Genomic DNA, 12,122 nt, shown 5'->3' with positions numbered 1-12,122 from the left:
CATCTTTTCCACATCCACCACCTATACTTCGCTTGTACTCAGCTCTCCGCACGAGACACACAGAGAAGCGACACTGATCCGCTTACACTTAACATTCATCCGTACGTTCAGCCATCTTTGTGTTCTCTGCGAAATGTATAGCTATATTTAAACTGTAAAACAAGGTGTCAGATTCATTCGAAATATCCCTATCATCGTAATCGAAGTAGAGAATCAGCTGGCTCGTGGTGTCGATCCTAATCGAGACGAGAATTTACGACGTCGTTGACAAGTCGCACAGCAGACGCGTTGCTCCGCGAACACAGTCGAACAATCTTTGTAAAACCATTCAAATCAAAGACCACAGGAGAAAGAGAATATTTTGCTTCTATTCCTTCCGTCCAAAGAGTTCCAAGTTTCAAGCATGCGAAGTTTTCACAGATACAAATCCACGAAGAATATATCATAATATAAATATTAAAAAGAAATGTAATTAATACAAATGTAAATTACGAAAATACAAATCTACAGAATTTGACAAAGATCAAGAACTCATCTACCATTTCATGACAGTTGATATTTTTTAAATACTCATGAATTCGATCCGAATGCGAAACAAGAAGAAAGTTTCATTAGTATAAAATGTAACATAATATACTATAAAATGAACCAAGAGCGTATTGAATTTTACAATTACTCTCCGTAGAAAACAAGGAATACAGCTCATCGCATTCCTGCCCTTTGGCCTACAGTCATAACCCTTGGAAAAATAGTTCTACACCATGACTACTAAGCTGTTCCTCATCTACGTCGTTTAAATTCTCTTTAGAAATCGATAACACGTGAGCGTATACCGTTTTACGATCACCATACGCTCGGTAGTATAGTTTCAGGATGGTTTAAGTGAGAAAATCATCAAGCTACGGAGAGTTCACGGTGTGGTATATACCCGTTGGTTCGGCGGTTATCTTACGACCCTTCTGAATGTTCAGAATTGATGGTAGATAACGGCCGAAGGCGGCGGCGGCGACGACGACAGGAAACTGGAAACTATTTACTCGGGGGACGATATTAAGGGTGGTTTATATGAAGGAGGATAGATCAGAGCGATATAATGCTGCTGCACTGCTGATCGTGAACATTGTCGATAGAGAGGGAAAGCGGACAGCAAAAGCAGAGGGATGGATGTGCCATGGAAAATCCGAATGCCTACAGCATTCAACGAACACGACGAGTTGAAACGAAACTTCGAACTTTTAATAAGCTCCGAGGGATCGAGGTAGGCTGCCTAGTGGAACAGCTCGACCGATTCCCGCACGAAGGCTGCGTGAAGATGGAGCTGCTTTGTTTTGGTACGCTCGACATCTTCTACGCATCTTTCATCCACCCTCAGAGAATTCGTCGAGGACGAAAGAGAAAAATGCACAGAATTTATAGCGCTAAGAACAAATCTCGGTTGCTTCGGGGAGGTACGATTATCGTGTATCTACTTCTCGTCTTATAAAGCGAGATGAGAGGGCAGGAGAAATTGAAACGTAAATAAGAGACGCGATTATGGGGAGAATCTTGGTATCTCGCTGTTGACACGTTGTAATATTATGTTTCTAAAGATATTTCTGTTAACGCAGTGTAGCGTTCCGTATACTGTAATTATTGAAATTTCGAATAGCACGGGGTTGCAAGCTTTGATACGCCTGTAAACGACGGAAACTCGGGACGCGTTCTGAGCTGAATTTTGCAAGGTCACAGGAAGTTTTGGAAGTAGGGTCAGATAGCAATCACTCGACCTTATATTTCAATGTAACAACTAATATATATTCTATACTTAACAAAAAAACAAGTAAAAAAACGTATGTAAGAATAGTATATCCGTATACACGATGATTGTGTTGCAAACTCTGTTTAGAATCTATGGCATATTAGTTCTTATAAATAATTTCAATGAGATTTATGTTTTCATGCTATTAATAGTGTATGAAGTTTAGTGATGAACTTTGTGACTTTTTTGCTAATGTATAAAGCTGATAAAGCGAGACGTCAGATCACCTCTGCTTTAACATACCCCAAATTCTTCTCATTGAGTATTTTCTTTGTAAACGTGAAAGCTCTGGAATTGCATATTCAATCCTTAAACATTCAATTCTTAAACGGAACTCATCATTTCAATGGAACAATGATTGTAGAAAAATCCATCTGATTTCAATTACCATGTGATTACATATTTCTTTTTACAAGAAAGTTTTTTTTTAGGTCATTCACAGTAAACTTCCCGGGGAGTTCATTTCGACGAATTCACGTGGAATTCGTAAAATCGCGCGCTCACGAAAGTTCGGCCGGAAAACCGCAGCCAGCGTCCGGTTAAAGGCGGAAATTCGAAGCGAACCGCGAAAAGTAAGAGAGAAACCAGGTTCGGAAAAACGCGTAACTCGCGGTCGCGGCCGGCTTTAGGGTTATTGCAGTCCATTTTCAATCCGCGCGCACTTCCCCCATGGGGCTCGGTGTGTTCGTACGCGAATATACTCGAAACAGTGGTATCTGGCGTCGCGGATCCGTGCAATAACTGCCGCTGCGGCTCCGTACCACGAAACTCTTCCATTTTCCGAAACCGTGTTCCGTTGCACTTGCGGTGCGTATCCACCGACACACTTTAAAATAGAAGTTCCAGGCCCATATATAGATCTGGAGAATAGTTTTCAATCGAGAACCAGGTTACCGAAAGTTAATTCGAAAAGTAATTAAAACACAGATATGTTAACATTTTTTTGAAAGATTCGAGAGATTAAAAAGAATTCTTTTTATTTGGAGTTTAAATCCAACAATAAAATAATGTTTCTTTCAATATACTTAGACGCACATACTCGTGCGTAGTCTTGCATTAAGTAACTTTTAAACAATAGTCCGTTTCAACGAATCTTAGACAATAGGAACGTTAATAGATCGCGCAATTATAAAAATCAAATTTGTTTAAATCGGGGGAGTGTAGCATAAACTTCTTAGACTTGCCTCAAATTACACAAGTTCACGTCTTGCTTATTATCGTTTAAATAAAATGTGTTTAGGGTTATCGAGCCTTGAACTGCATCACACGATAGTCGATATATTATTTGTTCACGAGATTATCAAGTGATCAATTCCACTGATATTTTACATCAGTTCCACTTTTACGCTCCCATGCGTCAACCAATGATTTATATAACTATCTCAGTCGTTTGCATACAAACTCTAATCGCTTTTGTGATGCTACCGATCTTTTTTTTTTTTGTAGTTCTCTCTTTAGATTTAAGCTATCTGTATATAACTCCATTTATAACCACTAATTGCTTACCTTTATTTTTTGTTTCATTCTCTATTATTATTTATCATTATATCATTATATCTTCGTTATTATTAACTTATAACTTGTTATAATCTGTTATATTCGATATTGCAAGAAAGGAATTTTTTATTTCTCCCGTAACTTATTTGATTAATTTCATTGAATTTAATAATGTAATATCACGTTACAAACCGTTTGGAAGAATGATAGGAATATCCGAGATAATATTTCGGCGAGGATCGATGATACCCAGAGGCCGACTAACAAAGATAATTCCGGGAAATTAGCAGCAATGGTAAACCAGTGAATATAAATTAGGAGATGGTTTTAGTTCAGTAGCCGGTTACGTTGCCTGTTCCTGAAACTAGAGAATGGGTGAGTCGGGTTTTCGACGAGTCACGAAGGTTGATTGTTAATCGGTGGCCAAGAGCTAGTCGAGGGAATGGGGTTGGCCGGAGAAAAGTTGGGAAAGCGATGAAGGTAAGGACGTTTCGTGCGAGGCGTTCTAGTGGACTCGTTAGTAAGGCTTAAACTTTAAACGGACTTTCTTCACACAGACGAGTTTTATATATCTTTCTGCTTTCTTTTCTTTATCGTACGTGTAAATCTAGATTTTAGAAATCTATGTATTTAGTTTGTGTAAGGTTTAGAATATTTCATAGTTTCATTTATATAACTTATTGTTATTAGGATAATATTAATAAAATTGTTGTTCTAAAATGTTCTCGTATATGATAATATAATGAAAAATGTGTGGAATGAAAAAAGGATAGGATATCTGTTAAAATGTAAATTCAGGTGACAATATCGATGGAATTAATGTAGCAAAGTATTCTTAGACAGGGTGAGACACAGAACGATGTTTAGCAATCGGAAATGGTCGAGGTAGGGTAAAACAGAAGGGAGGATTCGTTTCGTGCTGAATCCGTTAATGGACTTGTCAGTAACATATAGGGAGGGAAAGAATTGGTTGATCGGATTGCTGGACCGAGGATTCGAATCGAGATTTTTCATTTGTGGACCGATTCCACTAGCAATTGCGCTATCTGTTCTATCGACGAATCTTCCCTTGCCAATCTAAAAAAATTTTTTCGAATTTACATTTTGAATCACGAATCTACTACGTCCCTTTGTGGATATTCAACTTACTCGCTGCTGTTAGAAGAAATTACAATTTTAGTTCATTCCATTCCATTAACATTTACGAATTTAATTAAGAAATATAAGATGCGTGTTCTATTTAAATAATTCGAAAAATCTGAATAAAAATTTGAAGGAGACAAGAAAGCAAGTGACGAGACAAAGCAAAAGATTTCATGTTGCGAAGAAACGAGAGAAAGAACGAAGCTACGATCTTTCGCGTTTAAATTCGCCGGTGAAGAGCGCGAATTCAATGCAGTCGCAGATTGCACGAACCGCCTACTATTTCGCATTCAGCTGACGATTAATTAAGGCAACATTCAAAGACCAGCTGTCGTTCGGCTGAAAATAGGTTGGCATTGGGAACGGGCCGAGGCTGAAAGGACATCGCACAATTTGCAACAAATGCGTTCACGTTGAAACAATTTGTTCGTTTGATAGGGACCGGCCCGTTCACACCACGCGGCAAACAGATTTCACGTCATGGCCGATTCACGGATTATTTATGTTACAAATTTTATTGTCTCGTTTATCGGTACGCGGTGTCGATGGGGTAATCGGATCCAACGACGTAACGTATCATTTTTCAGATTCACGAATGGAAATATTCTCGTCGTATTCGAACTCATCGCGTGATGTTCTCGTCCATATTGTTAAAAAATATAAACGAGAGAAACAGAAAAAAGATGCGGAGAAGAAGAGAGAGAGAGAAAGGGAGAACATGAAAAAGGGTACATTTATATGGACGAACGGGACTGAAAAAACAGTCGATCGTTCGATTGTGTTTCAGCCGATCGCCGACGTTGTTAAACTCGAATTAGTCGCGGATTCGAATTTTATCGGACGCCACTGGTCGGTTGTCGAATGGCGGACGCTTCTTGGTACACCGATTCGCTGTGATTGTTGAAGGATCGATGAAAAGACATTTCGTGTAACGTTTTTGTCAGGGTACATTGTGCGGCAGAAGTGTAACGAGGCAGGATTAAAACGTGACAGGTCGATGTTTTTGTCCATCCGTATTCGAACGTTTTAAATCGGTTCGAATGATTCACAGGATGTAGCATTGTATTTTTGCAATAACAAGTTTCTTTTTCTTGTTTAAGGATACGAATGGGTAGGCTGGAGAAACGACACACCAAGTATGCTCGGTCGTCCCGTTGAAATAACCTTCGAATTCGACTATTCGAGGAATTTCACTGCCATACACTTGCACATGAACAATTACTTCACCAAAGACGTGCAGGTACGTTCAACTTCTCTTCATTTAGACTGTGTTGCAGACGTAAAATAACGCAGAAAGATTTCCCCGAAAGTATATTTTCTGTTACGGTATCTCCAAAAGCGATATCCAAACACGCTTCTCCAGATTAATCCGCTTAATATTCCGATTATAGCCCCTTCTATGCGGAGATCGATGTTTGTTGAATCAGTATAAACTCGCTGCGAGATCCATGAATTCGGTATAATTCATTAAACTTTGTGGATGACTCGTTAACGAGTAAGAAAGACGTGAAAATCGCTCTTTGAACGTTCCTTAAAGCGAACACGCGTTATCTTAACGAAGCCATAGCTTCGTCGAAATTTTCTCAAATACCTTAAAAGGGAATGAGAAAGATAGAACGAAACGATCCAGAACTTTGAACGACGCCCCATCGTTGTTAAACTCGCGTAAACGATCTCGACTACGTTTATCTCGGAAATCGTGCGATAACGTTGCATCGCGGTTTCCATGGCAAATTCAACGCGTTGTAAAAACGCACTTTATTCAACGCGAAAAAACAAATCCGGTAGCTTTTCCGCGATTCGATGGACAGGGAATTAAATTTTTCATTCGATCGGCCCATATGATTCGACGCTTTTGCGTAGAGAAACTATTTTGCCTCGGTTGAACGATGGTTATTACGTTGCTCCATATACTCACGCGATACGTACATGTAGCGACGACTGTAGACGAAACAACAACGGGAATGGAAGCTAAAGAAAAAGAAATAACGAAGGAGAAATAAGGTAGAGAGAAAAGAAGAGAAGAATTTCCATCACGTTCAACGATTCCCTCCCCTGTTTATTCGTCTACCAATCGCTTCATCTTCAGCCATGAACGCGACTGTATTCTCTACACACACGTGATTCTTCCGCAGGTCTTTTCCTACGCGAAGGTTTATCTTGGCACCGGTGGAAACCAGTTCAACGGCGAACCCGTCCATTTCTCGTATATACCGGACCTGGTGTTGGAGCAGGCACGTGATGTTACCATAAAGCTTCACTCGCGCGCCGGCCGTTTTCTGAAGCTACAGCTGTATTTCGCGGCGCGCTGGATCATGCTCAGCGAAGTAATCTTCGAATCAGGTAAGGGAAACAACGGATCTCTCGATAAAAATCTATTTTTCATCCTACTTCCCCACCTCTTCGATTCACGTTCCGTAGACGAGAGTGTGTACTCTAGGGTGAGAGAAAAACGGAGACACAGGAAAATAGGTAGAAAAAAAGCTACAGAGACGTCGGTAAGAAACATAAGGGACGAAAGGAGCGAAAGAGAGAAAGGGATCACGGGAATCGGGATAGCGAGATATCGAAAACGAAATAACTTCACACGGATTTCAAGGCTGCCATGGAAACTTCGCCAAGAGTAGAAACCGCATCCGGTGCACGTTTCGAGGCCGTCGCTTGCGAACTTTGGATCAAGACACGGATGAGTTTTAAAGTCCCTCTCTCCGCAGACACCCGCCCGGTCGATTCGATTTCCAATTTTAGATGACACGTTCGCCACCGTGACGATAGAATCGTTGAAAAAGATGAAGGATAATCAGGCAGCTGCGCGCGAGCGACGATACGTCAGAACGTTCATCCTTGATGGGACGATGAATTCTTGAACGTGGCTGACAGGCGAATCGCCGATAGAATTTTTATTCGCGTTCCTTCTCAATAGAATATCTTATACTATGAATTGTTTTATTTAAAACTTTTAAGATTTTTATGTCAGAGAAAAAGTCTCAATAGTGGACGTGGAAGATATATTTTAATTATATAAAGTAAGTACCTGCGAGACAGATTAATATTTATTAAGTTAATAACTCAGAAAGTTCATTCAAAGATTTGAATTTTTAAGTTCCACCTTCTAAATTCAAACTTTTAGAAACAAAGTTCTAAATTCGAAAAATAGATTTCAACTGGATATGTATTATACATAACGAAACTATATTTCATATTTCATATGCAATCGAGAACGCGCGTCTGTTTATCAAAATGTAGCATAATTTACGAAATGAAAGTCGCGTCCACAGCGATCGTGTTAAATAACAAACTCGGTAATGAATATTACAAGTTGAAAAGAAATTTACATTATACTTTAACGACACCTCCCTCTAAACATTCGAGGTTAAGAGAGTGAAGAGAAAAACCGCTCGTTAATTCGAAAATATTCCCGCTGCTTGTAAAACATTCAAAGGCGGTCTCCTCAGTTATTCCGGTGGTGTTTCTCGGTCGACTCGGAAGCATCAACGTCCAAGAAAAAAGGCGAAAGTATACGCGGCACGTTACGCGAATCAGAGCACGTGGTCGCGAAACAGAAGCGAAACTTGGACGGTTGCACCGCGAAGCGCACGCCCTCGAAAACTTTGGTTCCCGTGGCGAACAGCGAAACCGTCGTTAATCATTCTCTCGGTGTTCTATTCCTCCGTTTCCGCGAAAGATAACTTCGATTGCTTATCCTCAAAGTGGCTTGAATTCCTCAGCATCCTCATCCCATGCAATTCGCCTTAGTTTTTTCGCGAACGTGGCGCGAATCGTCCTATTAGACTTCTACTTAATTTCTCGTCCCGTTCCAGCCCTCTACTCTCTTTTATCTCTTTCGTAATTTCGATTCGACCGATTCAATTGAACGGAGTGCACAGATTTTTGTACTACATAAAAGGAAAGGAAAAGTTCGTATAAAAGAAAAAAGAAGAGGAGAATAGCACCACTTTCCAGCAATTTGAGTAAACAAAAGCCAAGAGAAAATCGATCAAAGTTAAATTATTTTTTCAAACTATATTTTCAAGCTATAAATTTATGATCAATTTACACAAGTTTTTGACTATGTAACTCATACCTTTTTTCTTTTCTAACAAAAATACGATTTAAATATCGCAGATTCTCCCTGATAGTTGCAAATCCTTCAATTTTGAAACAATTTTATTATCCATCTGAGAATGGCAGAGAATGAATGGGTTGTATTAAAACGGAAATTTCCAAAGTGGCTACTTTTTTATAGTTCTATTAAAACCAACAATCTCATCTCGCCCTAAGCATTAAGAAGATCACCCTACTAAAATTACGTGATAACCGTATTAATTTCGAGGGTGGTTAGCCCCTTACTGTGTGTTTAAAAGAGCCTCCCCTTCCGTTAACATTCAATTCCTTTGATGGCCGCAAATTTCATTAGTCTCCATTCCCGATGTGCAGTAATCTCCGAATGGAACAACACCGACGATGAAGAGCCGAGGAACAAGAGTGCCATTGTATTGGCGACCGGCAGTCCCTATCAGAATAACGAGGGTCCACTGCAAAGAGACGAAGTAAAGGCCACTTTTAATAAGGAGGAAAACAACGATAATGCCCGTAAGTCTCCCCGTCGGTTTCTGCTATTGTTGCATCGAAGGACACCCTTCGTAATTTTCCGCACGATTTCCACTCTTCTTTATTCCCTTCCCTTTCTCTTCTCTTCCCTTTTTTCCTTCTGCTCTCCAGATCGCTCGTCTTTTTGCTGTTTGGAAGCTGCAGCTTCGAAAATTGAATGCCGATCACGAGCGGCCCTTTCTTTCCCTTGCTCGCTTTTCTCTCTGTTTTTCTCTTCTCTTTATTCGCATTTCACCGGTCGTGTTCGCGATGTTTCGTCGCGAAACCTTTCGTGATATTTCGTCGACGCGCAATAAAGTTGCAAAAAAAGAAGTAGGAATAAAAGAAGAGAAGAGGAATTTTATTTTCAACGGCTTCGTCACGGGTAATTTTTGGCCGAGAGCTTGTCCAGTAACGACACGTTGTATAGCAGCGACACACAATACGTTGCTTCGAAATGTCGAAGAACAGCGTAGCGATCGATCTATGAAAATACGCGAAATATAATGTACAATATATCATGCATATTTCCTTAAGGTATTTTGTTAATCGTGATTAATTTAATTATCGATGAATTAAAGCTAACATCGAGACTCTATTTTTCACATATATATTATTTCCTATAGAATCAAGTTAAATTATGTTATGTGTATAAATGTTAATACCTTATGAATACGCTATAGTATTGTAGTATATGTCATTATAAATGCAACAATTCTCGAAGCGAATGAACCATTTGCTCTAATCGGAACGAAAAATTATTTCGAATTTTGAAAGTACTGACTTTCTAACTAGCGCGCATTTGAATTTTCTTCACCTGTTTTGTGAGTCTCCCTTAAAATTCTAAACTCTGTTTTCGTATTTAACTAGCTTTCAGATAATGCAATGAGTACAATGCACGATTGCTTGTACATTTCTAAACATCTGTATGCGGTATCGTGGAACATAACGTACAATGTTGGCGATAAAATGATTACTATATCAGTCACAAGTTGACGTACCCACAATCCTATTACTTTCCAAATGAGCTGTGTACAAACCGAGCGATCGCGATAAACACCAAAAAGCGGTGAAATTGTGTGCAACGCTATAAAAGCAAGATAAAGTGTTTATACGCAGGTTGCACAGCGCTCTAGTTCCTTTCTTCCCGTTCCTTTTTAAATGCACCGTAACGTCTCCCAGGTGTTCTAAAAAATACACGGTCGGTGATCAAAGAAACGGAGCGGAAGAGATCGACAATACTCTCTGTGGCCTCTATAAACCGATAATGTAGCTATGCTTCGTCTTTTGTTTCACCATCCTCGAGTAGAAAGCAAAATCTAATTAATTTCTTTTTCCCCGTTTACTACCACTGCCGAGGGAGCACTTCGCTTTGAATCGAAGTGTTAAAGGAAGTAACTCTTAAAGTACTGACCGCCCCATTCTTTTACCAATCGTTTTATTCGACAAACTGTCCTGTTGTCTTGGAGTTTCTTTTTCTTTTATCCATGCTGCGGACATGAAGTTTAACTGATCGTTATAGTTTCTTCCGTTCGATTGACTTTTCATAAAGTGACCGAATCAGATTATATTGGACTTTTCTCCTTGTTCACGATCCGATTATTCCTATATTATATAATTATATAATTCGTATTATATACTTGTTTGTTTTGTGTATACGTTTACCGAACCTAATTCATGAGGTTCTTGTACACAAACTGCTTGAGAAATCACGAAATTATGAATATGATAATTTAGACGTACTTTGTCCGTATTCGTGCAATTATTATTATTTTACTTGGAATACATTTTTTTCTGCATTAAAATAATATCGTAGTCAATCGGTACCTTTGTTACGGCTGTTTGCACGATTCGAGTATTTTCATTGTGAGTTTCTTATTGGTACTTCGAGTCTTATACATAGAAAATAATCATAGAGAATTGTATCGGACAAATATAACGGATGCGCAAGCATTTCTATGTATTGCTTGATAAAAAATTTACGTATAGCTGTGCCATGATGAGTAGCATTATCACGCCGGAGAAACCAGATGTACCAAGACGCTATCGCTTCGATCGTTATAACTTGCGTGATACACGCTTTCTATAATAAATGATGCATCGTATTTATCTGTTAGAAATATGATATTCGTAAAATATTGGCATTTTTATATTTAAATACAACTAACGACTTAAAGATATAAATCCAAAAAAGGTCCTGTTATTTTTCAAGCATGTACAAATAGCTATAACATGTACCGATTTCTTCAGTAACAAGATAAGATAGAAATAACAATCATGATGTAATTACAAGGTCTGAAACTCCTTTGCCGCGTTATAGTAACACGAAACACGATGTTACGCTGTTGCCAGGAAGAAAATTAAAAGCCTTTACATTCAATCGATACGCATGCAAGATCGCGCTCGGGTACGTTCAGCTTTTCACGCGATGAAACCAATATTCCGTTTCCTGCGTAACGATTCTCAGCTTGCAAAGGGGAGTGGAAGAAGCGGATAAGAAACGTTACGAAGCATAACGTTCGCTTTTCTCTTCGTGCATCCGTACGAGAAGCAACAAAACGAGATGAGTTTCGTAGCGTTCTCAAGTGAAGCACGAAGCTGCTTGAAAATTTCTTTCGAATAACAGGAAACAATGGAGAATAACGAAACAACGTTCGCTCGAACGTTTCCTACTGATTCCTATGAAAGCACTTCCTTTCTGAATAATTTTACGAGACAGACCGAAGGTTATATTTGAACAAAAATGCTTTTTCCAAATTTAAAGTCTCAATTGTCGATCATCCTCAGTGACCAAAGTAAAAAGAAAATCGAATTTTACTTTCTCTTACAAACTTGTATTATACGTTACAGTAACAAACGTGACTTTTGCATCAGTTCGTACTTAAATTAATTAACAAGAATATTTCTATAGTCGTCTACATTTATAGAAACATGCATCGTTAAGAGGCTGCAGATGAATTTGTGAAATTCCTTACGCTCGTTGAAAATTCAAAAGTACAGAAATGTCCAGTATGTATATAATATGCAAAAATATATAAAATATCCGGATTAAAGTACTCGTTATCTCTCATAATTTCTGTTTAGACTCTATACC

The 12,122-nt window shown here is 38.9% G+C and overlaps 1 protein-coding gene across 6 annotated transcripts in view; it reads left to right on the top strand.

Moving 5' to 3' along the window:
- Nucleotides 1–12,122, top strand: part of LOC117204395 (discoidin domain-containing receptor 2-like) — a 221,228-nt gene that overhangs the window by 167,521 nt on the left and 41,585 nt on the right. For all 6 annotated transcript variants that reach the window (XM_033441746.1, XM_033441747.1, XM_033441744.1 and 3 more), the window contains 3 exons: nt 5,539–5,678; nt 6,574–6,781; nt 8,876–9,031. In XM_033441746.1, coding sequence (XP_033297637.1) covers nt 5,539–5,678; nt 6,574–6,781; nt 8,876–9,031 — 504 coding nt within the window. The remainder of the gene's footprint in view (nt 1–5,538; nt 5,679–6,573; nt 6,782–8,875; nt 9,032–12,122) is intronic.

The sequence above is a fragment of the Bombus bifarius genome, unplaced genomic scaffold (assembly GCF_011952205.1).
Source record: "Bombus bifarius isolate JDL3187 unplaced genomic scaffold, Bbif_JDL3187 scf7180000007978, whole genome shotgun sequence".
Lineage (NCBI taxonomy): Eukaryota > Metazoa > Arthropoda > Insecta > Hymenoptera > Apidae > Bombus > Bombus bifarius.
Note: the sequence above shows the minus strand (reverse complement) of the source record. Positions and strands in the feature narration are given on the sequence as shown.